Below are 20772 nucleotides of genomic sequence, written 5' to 3'. Positions count from 1 at the left end.
TCCTCCTCCTCCTCCTCTTTGGATACTCAGTACTCTTCTCCAGAAACACAGCTCAAAGGCATCAATTCTTCTGTCATCCTATTCATTATCCAGCTCTCACATGCATAGCAGATTATTGAAAAGACTATGGCCTAGATCAGGCACTCCTTAGTATTCAAGCTGACCTCATTGCTCTTAAATATTTTGGAGATATTTTTCCAGCAAACTTACCCAATGCAACACATCTCCTGACTTCTGGTGTAAAGGGTGTTGATTGTTGATCCAAGCAAGATTAAGTCATTGACAGCTTCAGTCCTTTCATCTGTCATGATGCTGTCTGTTGGTCCCATGGTGAGGATCTCTGCTTTCTTTATGTTGAAGTGTAATCCATACCAAAAGCCTTAGTTTTTGATCTTTGTGTCGACAAAAAAATCAAACAAACAAACAAAAACAGTCAAAAGTTTAAGCTTGGTTTAGAAGAGGCCATGACACCAGAAATATCATTACTAATGTCAAATGGATCCTGGCTGAAAGCAGAGAATCCCAGAAGAATGTCTATTTTGCCTATTTATATTTTATTGACTATGTAAAGACATTTGACTGTATGGATCATAACTAACAAAGGCTAACATTGAGAATGAGAATTCCAGAGCACTTCATTGTGCTCACACAAAATCTTTACTTAGGTTTGTTTGATTTTTTCCCCCCAATGTACTTTTCTAGCCATTTTTGGATCATCTTCAGCAAGATTTTGCTTGCATGTGATCGTAATGATCTTGTTCTATAATTTCCACATTCCTTTTTGGCCACATTTTTTAGGAATGGTAACAAATATGGATCTCTTCCAGTAGTTGGCCAGGTGGCTGGCCTCTAAATTTCCTGACATAGAATGGTGAGCAGATCCTGGGCTACAATTGTTGGTTGAAACATATCAATTGGTAGTCCATCAATTCCTGGGGCCTTATATTTTTGTCAAAGCCTTCAGTGCAGCTTCAACTCCATGCTTCATTACCACTGGCTCTTGTTCATATGGTACTTCCTGAAATTTTTCAGTGTTTACTAATTCTTTTTGGTACAATGACTCTGTGTATTCCTTCCATCTTTTGTTAGTGTTTCTTGGATCATTCATGATTTCTCCCATAGTATCTCTCAGGTTGCATCCATGACAACAACTAAAGGTCATTACAAAGACTGACGAGAAAGAAAAACCCAAAATGTATGTTAGAAGAGACTATGAAAAGTGCACTAGAGCATTATGAAGCCAAAACTAAAAAAGATGTCAAAGTAAAAGAACTGAACAGAAATTCTCAAAGGGCAGCTTGAGAAGACAAAGTAAACTATTATAATGAAATGTGTGAAGAGCTGGGTATTTCTCAAGTTGAAAGAAGTGAAAAATAAATTTAAGCCTGGAGTTGCAACCCTGAGAGATGCTATGGATACAGAACAGAGTCAGGGGACCTATTTAGCAGTGTCTATCATGGAGATACTTTGAGATGAATTGTTGTTCTTGTTATGGGCCATCATGTTGCCTAGGGCTCATAGTGACCCTATGTACAACAGCTCTGAAGCCTGCTCTATCCTGAGCCAGTCTCAGTGACTCTGATACACTTACCCCTATTGTCGTAATTACTGTATCAATCCATCTCATTTGGGGTCTTCCTCTCCTGCACTGTCCATCCACCCTTCTGAGTATGATGTCCTTCTCCAAGGACTAGTCTCTCCTGGCCATGTGCCCAAAATATGTGAGACAGAACTTCAAAATCTTAGCCCCCAAGGAGAAACTTGGTTTACCCTCTCAAAGATAGACTTATTTGTTTTCTTGGCAGTCCATGGTATGTTCAAGACTCTTATCCAACACCACAACTCAAAGGCATCAATTCTTCTTCTATCATTCTTAGTCATTATCCAGCTCTCTGGTGCATAGCAAGTATTGGGAAGACCATGGACTGAATCAGGTGCTCCTTAGTCTCTAAAATGACATTGTTTCTCACTACTCTGGAAAGGTCCCTGACAGATTAACCAATTCAACTTTTGATTTCCTGACTGCTGGTGCCAAAAGTGTTGATTGGGGAGCTGAGCAAGTTGTAACTGTTAATAATCTTAATCTCTTCTCCATCTATCATGGTGCTGCCAATTGGCCCACTGGTGAGAATCTTTGTCTTCTTGATGTTGAGCTTCAATGGTTAGAGAATAATTTTCTTTAGTTAGGAATCTCTGGTGATGTAATCTGTAGGGAGTTGCATTGTTAACCCAAAGGTGGTACCTGTCTGGCAGTTTGATAATTGGCCCTTGGCTTGTTTCTGGCTCTTTGCTTTTGAGTGTGAGGATAAAATTCTTTGATGAATAAAATATTTTCATTTTTATTACACTCCATTAATCTGTTTTCTCTTTTGCTCATTTTTTTTATGTTATCTACAAGAATCTGCTTTAAAAATCTAGATCTGGGAGCATTACTGCTATATTTTCTGCCAAGGATCCTATAGTACTAGAACCACTGAATTATTTTTTACGCTTTATTTAAAAATTATTTTATACTGTTGTGCATACAATATTTGTATACATTATGTTTCACACTATCATTCCTTCACACTGTGTTTCATACTATCATTCTCATTCATTGCATTTTGTAAAGTTAATCACCACTGAACTATGCTTACCATTACTCTATCTTTTAGATCCCCTTCGGATCTTTCCCATTTCCTTTACTCTCTCCATCCACCCATGAGTCCTTTTATTTTTTACTCTTGAGATGTTGATTTTTTTTTTTTTATTGTGATCAGATGACCAGATTAAATGTCAAGTGAGTGCCTTAAAGTGTGTGCCTGGATGTTGCTGCTTAAAATTTCAAATCAAAGAGTTGGAACAATACATGATATAGCAAATAAGAGACCTGGGATTTACTCATAACTGTGCCACTAAGTCACTTTAGAACCTTGTTGTTGTCAGGAGCCATCAAATTGAACATGACTCCTAATGGTCCTGTGAACAACAGATCTGAGCCTTGTGCCATCCTCCTGCTGTTTGGTTGTGTGTTTTTTTTTTAACTGAGGCCAAGTTAAATTTCATCTTCTACTGTAAACTAGATTATGGTAGTTTTTATTACTTTTAAAGTTTTTTCTTTTTGTTTTTTAAATTAATTTTAATGAAAGTGTACGAAGATTTTGGATTTCCATTCAATCATTGTTGCATTTTTCTCCTTGCCAAACCTCCCCCCTCAGTTCACTCTTCTCTTTGAAAAGTAAAAGAAAAATTCTTTCATTGTTATACGATCCAACACCCGTACTGAGTCCACTCCACTATGCAGCCTTCGTTCTGAACTCCTGTCATGACAATAATACCTAATCATATTCCCTTTTAAGCCGTTCTCTCCTGCATATGTTTCAATGCAGAATACATAGTTTATCCCATCTTTCTCAGGTTTTGCCCAATCCCGATGTCAGTCTCCTTTTACAATGGTGGCACTATGCAGCATTTGTCCTTTTGTGACTGAGATATTTCACTCAGCATAATATCCTCCCAGGTCATTCATTTTGAATAACATTTCATGAGCTTCTTGTTTTTTGATGTTGCATTGTATTCCATTGTATGAATATTCAAGCCATTTGTTTGCTGATGGGCACTTAGGTTGTTTCCAACTCTTTGCTATTGTGAACAAAGCCACAATAAACATGGGTGTGCATATATCTGCTCCCTGGCGGTTTTGGTTTCTTTGGGGTGTATTCCAAGTAGTGGAATTGCTGGGTCAAATCCCATCATGGTGGTCACTCTGCCTGTCAATTCAATCTATCTCTTTGAGCCTCTTCCTCTTATTCACTGACCAGAATAATATCTCACTCCAAGGATTCTGAAATTTGTACTGCTTGAACTGGTTCAGAAGACATTAAAACTGAGCAGAGATGTGTTCAGACTTCCACCATAGATAGTAATTTCACAGAGTTTGAAGAAAACTGTTTCCCCAAACTTTATGACTAAGACTGTAAGCTGGTCAATGTAAAGAAAGCTTCTAAACATAGCATGACCAGAAGATTTAAAAGCATAGGTCAAAATGAAATACTTTGTTTTACCTTGAATTCAAGTTTAGACAAGTGTGTTTGTTTGGGACACATTTGACACCTCACTGTAGTTTATCTATGTAAGGCATAAGTGAAAGTAGAACAAAGGAGCTGAAAAATACCTCGATGCATCTGCTTCCTCCATCTTTCCTTCAGTTCTTGGCACAGGAAATCTACTGCTGTGTCAAGTTCCAAAGAAGAGTTTCTTCTGTGCCAGCATACTAATCAGACAACCACACACTGAGTTGAAGGAAGGGGTAAGAGGAAGGAGTGCCCCACTGCTGAGGGGCTAGGAGGACCCAGTGCAGAAGAGTGGGAGCCCCCAGAGAGAGTCTGGCCATGCCCACAGCTCCTTCTTCACTTGTATGGAGGGAAAGTGCTGAGAGGGACAGGAGGAGAGAAAACAGAAATGCTCTGTACTCAGAGAATTTTTGACCTGGAACTACTACTGATTCTGACTGTCTTCTTAGTAACTGGTAAGTTTGGTTTGGCAAATTTGGAAGAGAGTGCCTTACTAGTGAGAAACCTGATCTTGGGTATCCATGGGCTTTCTTGAACTTTCTTATGAAACAGTGCAATAGTACTGGGAGGAGTGTGTGGGTTACTCTGAAATTTATGTTCTTTTATACCTTTGCTTTCTTCTTTGTTGCTAGTCTCTGTTTTACTTTGTATCCAATACAGTATCCTGAGGACAGCATCAGATAGCATAAGGTTCAGATCTTTTGCTTACAGGATTGCTGTGAATTAAAGTTGATTTGATGATACCAAACAACAACAATTTCCTTCACTGCTCACTTATTCATTCATTCATCTCCCATGTTTTTGGCCCAGGTAGGATAATTCACTAAATACTACCAGAGACTCAATTCATCTGGATTCCTTTACCCTTCTATCCTGTTTTTATTTTCAATAATAACGACAACCTATTTAAGTCTATAATGTGAAAAGTATAAAGTAGGAATGTTTCTTTGACGAGGTGATTATTTCATATAACACAATTACAGTGATGGAACCTGTGGGCATCGACCTTTGCCTTTAAGTTTTGTGGATTGTGAAAGACTCTTTCTGCTTAGAGGATATACTTGCAAAGTCTAGGTTTCCGCAGGAAATGTAAAGAACATGAGCTATTGAGAAGAGAGGATTCCTGGCTTTACTAGAGAGGGCTGCAGAAGTTGGTGAGGGAGGGGGTTTTATGTTCACCTTTTCTAGATTGAGCTCTGGTGGCCAAGTGGTAGAGGCTGTGCTCCAAACCCAAAAGCATGTGTTTCAAATCTACCAGCTGCTCCACAGGAGAATGAAGGCCAAGCTCCTCCAGTGATTTGCTGCCTCTGAGAACCTGCTGGAGGGTCAGCTATGGATTGGTTCTGACTCTACACAGCAACAACAACTTTAGTAGATTGGAACAGCTGCAAACAAAGAGTGTATTGGTTTAACTTTAATAGTTTGGTAGTTGAACGAATAAAACGTAAATTTCTTTTTCAAAAGAATAGCTGCTTAAAATATTGTCTGTCTACCAGAAAAAAGTCAGTTTTCCACTGTTTTATAGGGAAACAAGTGAGATAACCATACTTTATTACTGGTACTTTCTCTGGAGAATTTCTATACAATTTTTTAATTGTTGGTGCTATTGTTGTTAAGTGTAATTGAGTCCACTTTAACTCTTTGGGACCCAGATCTAAACAACAGATCTAAATCTTGCCTTATCCTGCACCATCTTTATCTTTAATTATTACTATAGTCTTATTTATACATAATGTGGACATTATCAAACAATAGCATTACTATCTCATGCACTTCAAATTTTACTGAAGATTATTAAGAAATAACTGGAACAGTACAACAACAGGGAACTGCCAGAAATCCAAGCTGGATTCAGAAGAGGTGTGGCACTCGGGTTATCACTGCTGATATTAGATTGATTTTGGCTAGAAATAGAGAATACCAGAAACTTGTTTTTTTGTGTGTTTTATTGATTATACAAAGCTGTTTGACTGGGTAGATCATAACAAATTACAGCTGACAAAGTGAAGAATGGGAATCCTAGAACATTTGCTTGTGCTCATGTAAAACCCACACGTAGACCAAAAAGCATTTGTCTGAACAAAACAAGAGAATATTGAATGGTTTAAAATCAGGAAAGGGATGCATCAAGGTTGTATCTTCTCTATACCTCTTCAACTTGTAGGCTGAACAAATCATTGGAGAAGCTGGACTATATACGAAGAGAAATGTGGCATCAGAATTTGAGGAAGCCTTCTTCACAATTACTTGCTATGCTTCAGAGAGTTGGACAATAACTAAGGAAGATTAAGAATTGATGCCTTTTAGTTGTGGTATTGGAGAAAAGTATTGGACATTCCATAAATTGCAAAGAGAATAAACAGATTTGTCTTGGAAAGGGTGAAGCCAAGTTGCTCTTTGGAGGCCAGGATTTTGAAGCTCTGTTTCATAAACTTTGGACATGTTGCCCAGAGGGATTAGTTCTTAGAGAAGGATATCATGCTTAGAAGGATGAAGGGACAGTTCAGGAGAGGAAGACCCTGGATGAGATGGATTCACTCAGTAACTAAAGCAATGGGGGCAAGTGTGTCAGAGACAGTGATATTGGTTCAGGACAGGACATGTTTCAGAGCTATTGTGCATAGGGTTGCTATGAGTCTTAGGTGATTCAATGGCACATAACAACAACAATCAACAACTTGTGTTATGCAGATGATACAACCTTGCTTGCAGAAAGTGAAGAAGACCTGAAGTATTGATTACAGAAGATCAAAGACCACAGCATTCAATATGGGTTACATCTCAATATAAAGAAAACAAAAACTTTCCCACTAAACTAACAGACGTCATAATCGATGGAGAAAATATTGAAGTTGTCAATGATTTCATTTTATGTGGACCCACAATCAACATCCATGGTAGTTGTTGTTATTATGAGCCATCATGCCAACTATGACAGTTAGTGACCCTACGAACAAGGGCCTTGAACCTTGTCCTATCCTGAGCCAATGTCACCATTTCCAACACGTCTGACTCCATTGCCACAGTCACTGTGTCGACTCTTCTCTCCAAAATATTTCTCTCTTACTCTGACTGACCCTCTAGCATGAAGTCCCCCTCCAAGGACTGACTTCTCCTCACAATATGTCCAGAGTATGTGAGATAGAGTTTCAAAACCCTTGCCTCCAAAGAGCTACCTGGTTTCATCTTCTCCAAGACAGATCTGCTTGTTCTTTTGGTGGTCCACGGTATGTTCAATAGTCTTTTCCAGCACCATAACTCAAAGGCATCAATTCTTTTGTCTTCCTTAGTCACTGTTCAGCTCTCACATACAACTGGGCAGACTGAGAAGACTATGGCTTGGATCAGGCACACATTAGACTTTAGACTAAAGTTGTTCCTCTTTGGGACTCTGGAGAGATATTTGACCACAGATTTTCCTAATGCAACTAGTCTTGATTTCCTAACTGCTGGTACCAAAGGTGTTGATTATGGATTTGAGCAAGACGAGATCATTAACAACTACAGTCTTTTCTTCATCCCCTATGGTGCTTTCTATTAGCCTGGTGATGAGGAATTTTGTTTCCCTGGTGTTAAGATGCAATCCATATCGAAGGTTGTCATCCTTCATCTTCTGCAGCAAGAGCCTCAAGTCCTTCTTTTCAGCTTGCAAAGTTGTGCCATTTGCACAACACAGAGTGTTGATGAATCTTCCTCCAATACTGATACCACATTCTTCTTCATAAAGTCCAGCTTTCCAAATGATCTGCTCAGCATATTGATTGATAGGATATGGAGAAAAGATACATCCCTGGTACACTCCTTTTTTAATTTTGAACCATTTAGTGTCCCCTTATTCTTTTCAGACAACAGCTTCTTGGTCTTTGTATAGCTTTCACACAATAGTAGAAGTTAAGAAATCAATAGAATTGTAGAATTGGGAAATCTGCTGTAAAAGATATTTCCAAAGTGCTAAAGAGCAAGGATATCAATTTAAAGGCTAAATGTGACTGAACAAAAGAAACAACAACAACAAAAAAGAACAAAAAGCCTTGATATTTTCAAATACTTGCTATGCATCTGAAGTTGGACAATGAGTAAGGATGCCTTTGAATTGTGATATTGGAGAAGAGTGATGGGCTGATAATAATTTTGGATAAATAATTTTGTTTTGGAGGAAGTACAACCATGGCGTTCCTTAGAGGCAAGGAAAACAAAACTTTGTCTCACATACATTGGGCATGTTGTCAAGAGGGATCAGTTCTTGGAAAAAGACATCATGCTGGGATAGGCATTGGGTCAGAGAAAAACTGTCAACAAGACAGATTGACACAATGTCGGTAACAATGGTCTTGAGAACGTCAGAGATCTAAAGATGGCACAGTATAGGGCAAGGTTCATATTTGTGGTTTGTAGAGTTGCTACAATAAAAACAATAACATACTATGACAGGTTTGGAAGCAGGCATCCACTTCGTAAATAACATGCCTCCGGAAACTCTATGAACTTTGATAAATGTTGATGGTTGTAGAGAGGCTTCAGGCCCTTTGTTTCTAGGGTCGCTATGTGTCGTGCTTGACTCAAGGACAATCCACAACAACAGAGAGCTACAAGTTGTAGTCAACTCTGTGACACTTAAAAACAACATATGTGTGAGTTGCAGGATTTTTCAATCTAGTCTGTATTTTAACCAGTAATTAATACTCTACTGTACATAGACTGACGATTATCCAGAAACGACTGAAACAGTATTATTGACAGAGAACTACCAGAAATACAAGCTGGGCTTAGAAAAGGTCGTGGCACTAGAGACATAATTGTCAATGTCAGATGGATCTTGGCAGAAAGCAGAGAGTACCAAAAGAATGTCTATCTGTGTTTCATTGACTATGCGAAGGCATTTGACTGTGTGGATCAAAATAAACTGTGGCTAACCTTGAGGAAAATGGGAATCCCAGAACATTTGGTTGTGCTTAAGTGAAACACTTGAACTAGGAAGCAATCCTCAGAACAGAGCAAGGAAACACTGAATGGTTCAAAATGAGGAAAGGAGTGTGTCAGAGATGCATCCTATCTCCATACCTTTTCAATACGTATGCAGAACAGATCATTTGGGAACCAAGGCTTTATGAGAAGGAATGTGGCATCATGATTGGAGGAAGGCTCATCAACAATCTCCGTTATGCAGATGACACAACCTTGCTTGCTGAAACTGAAGAGGACCTGAAGCACTTGCTGAGGAATGTCAAGGACTGTAATCTTCAGTATAGGTTGAGGCTCAGTTGGTAGCACCATGATAGATGGAGAAGAAATTGAGGTTAAAGTTACAGCTTGCTCAGCTCCACAATCAACACTCATAGCACCAGCAATTAGAAAATCAAAAGATGAATTATATTGGGAAAATCTGTTGTCAGGGACCTTTCCAGAGTACTGAAGAGCAATGATGTCAGTATAGAGACTAAGGTGCACCTAATCCAGACTATGGTCTTCACAATTACTTGCTATGCATGAGAAAGCTGGACAATGACTAAGTACAACAGAAGAATAATTGATGCCTTTGAGTTGTGGTGCTGGAAAAGGGTCTTGAACATACCATGGCCTGGCAAGAAAACATATAGTTCTGTCTTGGAGAGGGTGAAATCAAGTTTCTCCTTGAAGGCTAAGATTATGAAGCTCCATCTCACATACTTTGGGCATGGGGCCGGAAAAGACAGGTCCTTGGAGAAGGATATTATGCTTGGAAGGGTGGAAGGATGGCACAGGAGAGGAAGACCCCAGATGAGTTGGATTGATAGAGTAAATGGGGCAATGGGGGATTGTGTGTCAGAATTAGTGAGATTGGCTCAGGACAGGGCAGGGTCCAGAGGTGCTGTACATAGAGTCTCAGGTGACTCGACAGCACTTAACAACAACAACAATTGACATTCATTTGGATTAGTTATATACGTCTGTCATTTAGTTCTGTTTCTTATTACTAACAATCCTTCCCATTACCTTCTTTTTCCTATTTTCTATTGCTTTAATCAGTTTCTATTTCCTTCTTTCTTTTACTGGTTTACATTCTACTCTCTTTTAGTTGTTAGTCTTAATTTAAAAAAAAAACAAAACAACAAACCTTTGTTTTAATGAACATTGTTGAAGCCAGCTATTTATTCTCTTCTTGAATAGTAATTACCAACTCTGATTTGTCTCTGATTCATGGTCTTTCCATGTGTGTCAGAGGAAAATTGTGCTCCATACAGTTTTCAATGGTTTGTTTTTTGGATGCAGATTATCAGGCCTTCAGAGGAAAATTGTGCTCCATACAGTTTTCAATGGTTTGTTTTTTGGATGCAGATTATCAGGCCTTTCTTCTGAGGTGCTATTGGGTGCCCTTGAACCTCCACCCAAATATTTAGTAGTAAAGAGTATTGTTGTCTGTTTGTGCCACCCATAGATTTATCCTGAATAATAAAAGCTTCTAAATTCTAAAATAGTTATACACAATATTGTTTTCCACAGTTACAACTCCATTTTTCTTTTCATTGTCTTCAAATTAGTTATCACGTAATTGCCATTATTTTTATATTATCAGTATTTCTATTGATTAACATGTATATGTTAATAGGGAGCACTGGTGGCCTAGTGGCAAAAGCTGTACTGCAATCCTGGAAGCATCTAGTTTGAATCCACCAGCTTCTCCACAGGAAAAGGATGGGCAATCTCCTCTGTGATTAACTGACTCTGAAAACCCACTGGAGGGTCAGTTATGGGTTGGTTCCGACTCAATAGTACACCACCACCACAACAACAACAATATGTATATATAAATTTCTTTACTATTTCTTCTTCCATCCAACTTTTCTTTCTGGAATGGTTTATGAGTGGCTGTGGTGTAGTGGACTTACTTTTCAAAATAGTTTTCCTAGAGCATTAGTTTTGACTTTCAGTATGTGGTTGGATGGGGCTATGCCAGTGATGTGAATGAGGTGACTAGTATCTTGTGGATGGGAACATGCAAACAAGGTGTGCAGACTACTGATGATGTGATTGGTTAGTATTGCCAACCCACTAAGCTTAAAATTAGTAAGTTTAGAGGCAGAACATGAGACTCTTACTATCAGCAAGAAAGAATTGGAGTTCATCTGGACTAGAGATTCCCACGCATCTCACATGAGACCTAGATGAGAGCAGCAGCCTGGAGACCAAGGGAACATGAGATAGAGCTGACCACGGACTGCTGCCCCACAGAGCCAGAGACGGAGCTGCTGACCTTTGCCTTAGTTTGCTGATGGACTCGAGGTGGGAGGAGTGCACTGGGGTGAGAAGAGGCATTGAGATGTGGTAAGAAGCTGTTCTGCAATCCCAAAAGCACAAAGTTTGAATCCATCAACTGCACCAAAAGAGAAGGATTGGAAGTCTCTTCCTGTGTGATTTACTGTCTCTGAAAACCCACTAGAGAGTCAGCAATGAGTCAGTTCTGACTTGACAGAGCTCAACAACAAGACGGTTGTTTTTGCAATACTATCATCGTTTTGCTATCCTGACATAGAGAAGCTGAAAGTCAAAGGGCCTCCTAACACGCTTGAGAAACTGTCCTGACTGAAAAATTGTATCTTATTGCCAACTATTACAATTATAATCAGTTAACTTCTTTAATAAACCCCTTATTTGTGAGTATAGTTCTGTGAATTCTGCATGGCCACTATGACAACTTAACAGGCTCAGTGGCAGAGCAGTGACAGCCCTGGGGATGGCTGGTGTTTGAAGTCACTGAATTGGGGAAGGAGTGTGGGGATATATCCAGCCTCACAGGAATGGGTTTTATGTTGTGGGAGTTGGAGGCTCAGCTCAGCCACTTCCATGTCAGCTGCACTGTTTTTACAGTGGTTTACTTTCAGTCTTTGGATATAATTTCCTCTCCTAGCCCCCAATTATTATTATTTTTTAAAATTTAACAAATATTTATTGACCATACACTATATGCCAGACCCTGATCCAGGTGCTTATAGTTAGAAATAAAAAAGTCAAGTGACCAACTCTCAAGGTGTATCTATTCTAGTTATTGTTGTTAGATGCTATCAAGTGCAACTCCTGATGAACCTGTGAATGGCAGATCTGAACCCTGTCCTGTCCTGTGTCATCCTCATCATTTCTGATATACTTGAACCCATTGCTTGTCATTGTGACATTGCATCTAGTTGAGGGTCTTCCTCTCTTTTACTGACCCTCTACCTTTCCAAGCAAGACATCCCCCTTCAGGTAATAGCCTCTCCTAATGACATGCCCAGAGTTTGTGAAGTGAAGTTTTGTCACCCACGCCTCTGCGGAGCACTCTGGTTTACTTTCTCCAAGACATAAATTTGTTCTTTTGGCAATTCATGGAGTATTCTTATACTCTTATCCAACACCACAGCTCAAAAGCATCAATTCTTTTATCCTTCTTCATTGTCCAACTCTCTGGTACACAGCAAGTGACTGAAAAGACTATAGTCTGAATCATGCAAACTGTAGTCTTCAAATTGATATCATTGTTCCTCAATAATTTAGAGAGAATTCACTGTTGTTTTTTCCAGTGCAATATGTCTCCAAATCTACTGACTGTTGATATCAAAGATGTTGATTGTGGATCCAATAAGACAAAGTCATTGACAGTTTCAATCTTATCTCCATCTATCATTATTGACTATCAGTCCAGTGGTGAGGGTTATTTTTCTTTATTTTATTCTGTTTTATTTACAGTTTGAATACATTGTTTTTCACAAAAGATCCTTCCCATTTCCTTCATCCCACCCATCAAGTTGTGCAACCCAATGATTAACACTCTCCCCCTCCCACCTCCTCACCCTTTTATTTCCACCCTCCCACCTTGGATCCCCATACTCATTCTACTATAATGGTTTTATACAGCATTTGTTCTTGTGGGACTGAGTTAGTTCACTCGGCATAATGCTCTCAAGTCCCTCCCAAATTAGGTCATAATTTACAGAATCATTGTTCCTGCATGCTGCGTAGTATATGTGTTACAACTTCTCAGTCCATTTGTTTATGGCTGGACATATGAACGGTTTCCATGTTCTTGCGATGGCTAATAATGTTGCTATGAACATTTGTGTACAAGTTTCCATTTGAGCCTCAGATCTCATTTTCTTGGGGGTATATTCCAAGCAATGGAATAACTGGGTCATATGGAATTTTTATGTTCAGTTTTTTGAGGACATGCCAAACTGCCTTTACCATTGTACAGCCCCAACAACAATGTAACAGAGTTCCTATCTCATCACATCCTCTCATTTAATACTTGCTGTCCTGTTAAACTTTGCCACTGCTACTAGAATGAAATGGTATCTCATTGTGATTTTGATTTGCATCTCTCTTATTTCCCGTGATTAGAAACATTTCTTCATAAGTCTGTTGCCCATTTGAATATCTTTCTTTGTAAAATTTTTTTCCATGTTTTCTGCCCATTTTGTAATTGGGTTATCTGACTTTTTTCTTGTGGAGGCCCAGGAGTATTCTCTAAACTTTCATTTTGAGACTCTTGTCTGAGATGGTATTGCCAAGTGTTTGTCCTCAGTCAGCAGGTTTTCTTTTCACCCTGTTGGAAAAAGTTTTTGATGAACACAGGGATTTAATTTTTAGAAGGTCTCATTCATCAATTTTATCCTCTTCAGATTGTACATTTCTGGCTATATTTTGCAGAGTCTTTATACTGTAAACTAGGGCTGCTAAGTTTGGTCTCTTATGAACTTTATGGTTTGGGGCTTTACTCTCAAGTCTCTTATCCACCTTGGGGTGATTTTTGTGCGTGGTGTAAGATATGGATCCTGTTTCAGTTTCCTGCAGGTCCAGTTTTGCTAATACCACTAATACCATTTGTTGAAGAGAGTGTCATTTCCCCATTTGATACGTTTTATTTTCTTGTCGAATATCATTTGACCATAGATAGTTGGGTCTATTTCTGGGTTCTCAATTCTGTTCCACTGATCTATGTGCCTGTCATTGTACCAGTAATGTGCTGTTTTGGTTACTCCCACTGTGTAGTAGGTTTTGAGGTCAGGGAGTGCTATACCTCCTACTTCATTTTTGTTTCTCAGAAGTATTTTGCTTATTCACCCCTGATTATTCTTGGATGACAGTTCAAATGGGAACTAAATTATCATTTTAAAATTCTTTTCCTTTTTCTGCCATCAGCTCTTTTGCAGTTGTTTCATAAATTTTCTCATTCTTCATTTTTTTGTATGGACCATCGAATCAAAACAGAGTCATACCCATCAACAAATGAATGAATAGAGAAGCTCTGGTATGTTCACACTACACAATGCTATGCAGCATTGAAAAACAAGGAATTCATGAAATATGCAAAATGGATGACCCTGGAGGACATTGTGCTGAGTGAAATATCTCAGTTACAAAAGGATAAATATTGCATAGGGTCACTGTTGTAAAACGTGACTGAGATGAGGGTTGAGGGAAGACAGAAAAGGATGGGTGGAATGCTGTATACTGCATTGAAACAGATGAGGGAGAGAACTGTTTAAAAGGGACATGTGAATGGGTATTCTTGTCATGACAGGAGTCCAGAGTAAAGGCTGCATAGTGGAGTGGACTTGGGGGAGGGATTGCATAACAATGAAAGAGGTTTTCTTATCCTTTTCAAGGAGAAGAGTGAATTGGGGAAGAGGGGATGGGTAGGGAGAAAAGTGCAACAATGAATGACTGGAAATCCTAAGTCTCTGTAAACTTTTATTAAAATTAATTAAAACAAAACAAAACAACCACCCAAAACAAGAGACTCACAGTTGACCCTCCAGAGAGTTTTCAGAGACAGTAAATCATGTGGGAGGAAATCGTCCATCTTTCTTTCATGGAGCAGCAGGTGGCTTCGACTTAAGTGCCTTTGAGTTGATGGCACAACTCCTTACTCACGTATTTCAATAATAAAATTCAAAAAACAAACAAACAAACAAACAAACAAACAAACAAATAAATAAATAAATAAATAAATAAAACAACTCCTTACTCACTAGGCCATCAGAGCTCTCTTTATATTACCAGGTAGCAAGATTTATTTCCTTATATCTCGTCCATTGACTCGTTATAGAAATGAATATCCTTGTATTCTACAAAGTTCTCAGCTGATGTATCAGAATGTTTTAGAGTCTCAATTCTGGATGCAGATGTCTAGAAAATGAAAATCTAAACTTAATGTCTATCTCCTTTTGATTTGAAAAAGATTCTTTATTATCTCTGAATCCTTGGTTTTCTCACCTGGAAAAGACAAATAAGACTTACCTTTTAGGAATGTTATGAAACTTTCAATGAGATGAACAACAAGTTATCCTGGTTTCCAGTATCTTTTGTTGTGAGATGCTGCTGAGTCAACTCCTACACATAGTAATCCTCTGAACAACACACTGAAATCTTGCCCTATCCCTGAGCCACCCTCATAATCTCTGTGACATTCAAGTCCTTGTTGCTGTCACTGTGTCAGACTATATCACTGAGACTTCCTCTCTTTTGCTAATCTACTTTTTCAAGTATGCTGTCTTTTCTCAAGGATTGTCATCTCCTGAGAAGATGCCCAAAATATGAGACACAGCCTCACAATCCTTGCCTTCAAAGATAGTGCTTCTTCTAATACTGATTTGTTTGTTCCTTTGGCAGTTCATGGGATATACAATACTTTTTGCCAACACCACAACTGACAGCTTTTACCTTTTATATTTTTTTTAGAAAATATTTGTGCTAAGTTTTATTTCCACTTCATTCTTGTGAAGTTTTAACCTTTTAAAATGTTGTCTTCTTGCCATTTTCTATGCTAAAATTCGAATACGCTGTGAGGCCACCTCAACTTGTCACACAAACGTCTTACCCTCGTTTTTGTATTTTCTCATTTATTACATTCTCTATATGTTTTATTCTTGATCATTTCTATTCCATAAACTTGGTTTTTTGTGAGTTTTGTGTCATTTACATTCTTGGGATCCTTTAACGTATCTGTCAGGGAGCTCTGGTGACATAGTGGTAGGGAGTTGTGTTACCGAATCCAAAAGCAGGAGGTTTGCATCCACTCACTTGCTCCTTAGTAAAAAAAGATGGACAATCTCCTCCTGTGCAAGTTGACCCTCTACCTTTTTCATAGGTCAACTATGGGTCATCAACAACAACTATACAATTGAATAGCTTGCCTCTCTCACTTCATTTTAGTCCTCAGTACTTCTCATTACATTATTTTACATTTTATATATATATTCCTTTTGATTGGTTTTCTCATCTCAAAGTGCCAGAGTTCTCTTCTGGAGAGGGCAACTTTAAAAAAAAAATATATATATATCCTACTATCGGTTGTTATCTAAGTTAAGAACTAGGATTAAATGTGGTGAGACAATCTTTTTTTGTCTTTATCTGAGACATGCAGTTTTTGAAAAATTATGTTTATTATTAACTAAAAATGTCATTTAAAATATCCTTGACAAAAATATAAAAGACTCACATCTAAGCTTTGAGGCAGAAACATGGGACTGAAAATCAGTGGCAGGGGCTTGATGGAGCCATGAGGAGAGAACTCAGTGCCACATGAATGCCAGGGTCATGCTGGCATCAGTTCCTTTGCCCAGGGCCCAGGACCTGGAAGGGGAGAGGATAGAATATGGTAGAGCTGGGAGAAAATGAGCAAAGGAAAGTGTCTTCACATTAGCAGAATGTGGTGGTTCTGTAGAAGTAAGCAGATTGGGGCACCCAGCACTGCTCTAAGAGTGAGAATAGAAGTGTGTATGAGAGTGTGTGTGTGTGGGGGGGGGAGGTAGATTCTGAGTCATGGCTAGCTTTACAGATTGTCTGCCTTTCACATCTCAGCAAAGAATGAGGAAGACCCAGAAATACAAGCTGAATGTTGGTAATCCACTATCTGTCACTTGGGGACCTGTTCCCTGCACAGGAAGAACCTGAATTCAGACACATGTACCCACAAATAGATACTTTCATTCTTTCTTTAAAAATCTACAGGCTGACCTCACACCCACTGGGATGCCAACAACAACAACAATAAATAAATAATGTCAAGTGTTGGTGACGAGATAGAGAAACAAGCACACTGTGCCACTATGCAAAACAGCTTAGCTGGTACTTAGGGTTAAAAAGTTCAGCACAGAATGACCATATGGCCCAGCAATTGTGCTCCTCAGCATACATGAATGAAATCAAGACAAGTGTTCACACAAATATGTGTCCACTCGTGTTTATAGAGTCCCTAGTCACAATAGGCCAAACCTAGAAATAGCCCAAACATCCATTAATGGATGAATGGGAAAATAAATTATGGCATATACATTGCAATGGGGTAAAATTCACTCACAAAATAGGAATAAAACATTAATATGTGCTCCAATGTGGATGAACCTGAAAAGCATTATGTTAGGTGAAAGAAATGAGGCGCAGCAGATCATATAGTATGATCCCACTTGTATGAAATATTCACAGTGGTTAAAACCATAGAGAAAGGAAGTAGAATAGTGGTTGCTAAGAGCTAGGGAAGATGGAGAGAATAAATAAGAGATTTTACTTGAGTGTGTGGAATTTTTGGAACTAAATAGAGGTGGTGGTGATTGTAGAACATTGTGACAGTACTAGATGGCACTGAATTAGTCACTTTATAATGGCTAATTTTGTTACACAAATTTCACTTCATAAAAAATAGAGAAAGATAGAAAATCCAAAGGTGGAAGAAGCCATGAGGTAGTGGACTAACAGACTAACAAGTGGCAGGCATTACACGTGCCCAGGTCACCACTTAAAGTGGGAACTCTGAGCGGTTTCTCCTGATCATTGTGGTTCCTCCTGCCAACTGTGAGAGAACATTCAACTTATTTTTATAATATTTTTTTAATTGCGTATTTCCCTCCACACTTTCCTTCACTGACATCATGTCATACAACCATTCCCATACATTGTGTTTCATGAAATTAATCATCATCATTGGACTATGCCCACCATTGCCCTGTGTTTTCTGGTCCCTGCCGGATCTTTCACTCACCAAATAGTAGCATTATTTATCGTTGCAGAAACATGAAGACAACCCAAATGTCCAACCACAACTGAATAGATTGAGAAATTCTGGTATATCCACACAACAAAATATTATGCAGCACTCAGGAGCAAAGATTTTAAAAATCACTATATAACATAGGAGGGACTGGAGAGCATTATGCTCAGTAAACTAACTTAGTCTCATAAGGACAAATACTGCATAAGACCATTATTGTAAAAATAGAAGGATAACTAGGAAAATATCTAGGAGGGCCTTAGAGGGAAGTGGTGGGAGGAGAGGGGTGAGGATGGGTAAGGATAACATCATAGGGTGGAACATTCAGCATTTTAAAACTAATGGCCATGGATACACCTCTGATTAGATATCTCTCTCCATGTACTCTAGGGGCACAAATTGCAGCCAGAGGGGCAAAGGCAGGCTACACACTCAGAGTGACACAGGAAGTTCAGACCTGCCACTCAGAAGGAGCAAGCAAGGGACTTGGTGATAAGGTCTGGGCTCAGAACATTAATATTAAGAACTTTACCTCAGTTACATTTTGCAAGGCCTCAACTTGTGGTGTGGCCCCAAAGTGTGAGGTTCCTACGTCCTCTCTCTCCCTAGAGCCCTGTGCATCCCAGAGCCACACCCTTGTGTACATGTTTCTCAGCTACCACTTAAGGCAGAGAACTGTTTCAGAAATTTAAATTGCTATCTTCCTCTTTGATGGGGCCTTGATAGAGCACAAGCCAAAGTCTACAATGTGGTCATCTCCTGGGTCCAAAGTATGACACTGTAATCTTAATGATTCTGTGAAGAGCTCTGTCCTATTTTTCTTTTTCTTTTTTCCTAGATTCCCAATTCAATGGTTTTATTAAGGGCCTCATTTCTTTTTTTTTTTTAATTAATTTTAATGAACACTTACAGAAATTTTGGATTTCCATTCAATCATTGCTGCACTTTTCTCCCTGCCCACTCCTCCCCCCAGCTCGCTCATCTCTTTGAAAAGTAAAATTTCTTCATTGATATACAATCCCCCCACCTCACAATCACCCACCAGTACACTCCCTGAACCAGTACACTCCACTATACAACCTTCATTCTGGATTCTTGTGATAACTATAATATCCTACCATATGTCGCTTTTAAACTCTTCTCTCCCTTATCTGTTTCAATTCAGTACATAATTTATCCCATTTTTCTCAGTCTTACCCCAACCCTGATGTCAGTCCCATTCTACAACAGTGGCACCATGCAGTATTTGTCCTTTTGCTACCGAGATATTTCACTCAGCATAATGTCCACCAGGATCATCCATTTTGAATAACATTGCATGAGTTCCTTATTTTTCAATGCAGTATACCATTGTGTGAATATGCCACAGCTTCTCTATCCATTCGTTTTGTTGATGGGCACTTAGATTGTTTCCAGCTCCTTGCTATTGTGAACAAAGGCGCGATAAACATGGATGTGCATATATCAGCTTGGATGTTGGTTATGGTCTCTTTGGGGTATATTCCCAGTAGTGGAATTGCTGGGTCAAATGGTATCTCTATTTGCAACTTTTTGAGAAAGTGCTACACCACTTTCCACAATGGTTGCACCATTTTACACTTCCACCAACAGTGAATAAGTGTTTCAGTTTCTTCACAACCTCATCAGCATTTGTTGCTTGCTGTTCTGTTAAATTATGCTATTCTTATTGGGGTTCTGTCCTATTTTTCAATCACTTGTGATGTATCTGAGAGCTGGATAATGACTAAGGATGACAGAAGAATTGATGACTTTGAACTATAGTTTTAGAGACAAGTGCTGAATATCCCAAGGACTGCCAAAAGAGCAAACAGATATGTCTTGGACAAGGGGTAACCAGAATGCTCTTTAGATGTAAAGAGATGACACTTCATCTCACATACTTTGAATATGTTGCTAGGAGAGGTAATTACTTGGAGACAGACATCGTCCTAGGGAAGGTAGAGGGACAGTAAAAGAGAAGAAGATCCTCAACCAGGTGGGTTGATACAATGACTATAGCAGTGGGCTTGAGTGTGCCAGAAATTGTGAGGATGGCACAGGAAAGGACAAGGGTCAGATCTGTTGTTCATAGGGTGATTTTGAGTCTTACTCAACTCAATGGCATGTAACAACAACAACATGACAATGTTTAGTAGCTGCCAACAGCATTGAGACTAAACTGTGTGCTGAAGGTTAATGTGTGTCCTACTGCTCTTGCAAGGTTTTCTCTGCACTGAGAGTCAGGTTTATCAAAAGAGTAGATATATGAGTGTTATAGATAAGTCAGGGTTCATCTGCCAGAGAAACAGAAGCATCTATTTTTAGTTGTTAGATGCCTGTGAGTCGAGCACAACTCAGAGTGACTCTGTGAACATGAACTTTGGCTAGTCCTGTGCAGTCCTCATCATCTCTGACATACTGAACCTATTACTGTGTCAATCCATCTCTTCGAGGTTCTTCTCTTTCACCAACCCTCCACCTTTCCAAGCACGATATCCTTTTCCAAGCATGGTATCCCTTTCCAAGGAAGCATCTCTCCTAACAATACTCCTAAATTATGAGAGATGAAGCTTCACCACCTCTAAAGAACACACTGGCTACACTATCTCCAAGACAGACTTGTTTGTTCTTTTGGCATTCCCTGAGATATTCGGTACTCTTCTTCAACATCACAGCACAAAGGCATCAATTCTTCTGTCATTCTTATTCATTGTCCAG

General features: G+C 39.0%; 1 protein-coding gene across 1 annotated transcript in view; it reads left to right on the top strand.

Moving 5' to 3' along the window:
• The window catches only part of PLA1A (phospholipase A1 member A), a 118356-nt gene that overhangs the window by 63086 nt on the left and 34498 nt on the right, over positions 1 to 20772 (top strand). Inside the window, exon 2 of the mRNA XM_006884318.1 lies at positions 15973 to 16026. Coding sequence (XP_006884380.1) covers positions 15973 to 16026 — 54 coding nt within the window. The remainder of the gene's footprint in view (positions 1 to 15972; positions 16027 to 20772) is intronic.

This window comes from Elephantulus edwardii, unplaced genomic scaffold, assembly GCF_000299155.1.
Source record: "Elephantulus edwardii isolate Elephantulus edwardi_28Jun2011 unplaced genomic scaffold, EleEdw1.0 scaffold00032, whole genome shotgun sequence".
NCBI lineage: Eukaryota > Metazoa > Chordata > Mammalia > Macroscelidea > Macroscelididae > Elephantulus > Elephantulus edwardii.
Note: the sequence above shows the minus strand (reverse complement) of the source record. Positions and strands in the feature narration are given on the sequence as shown.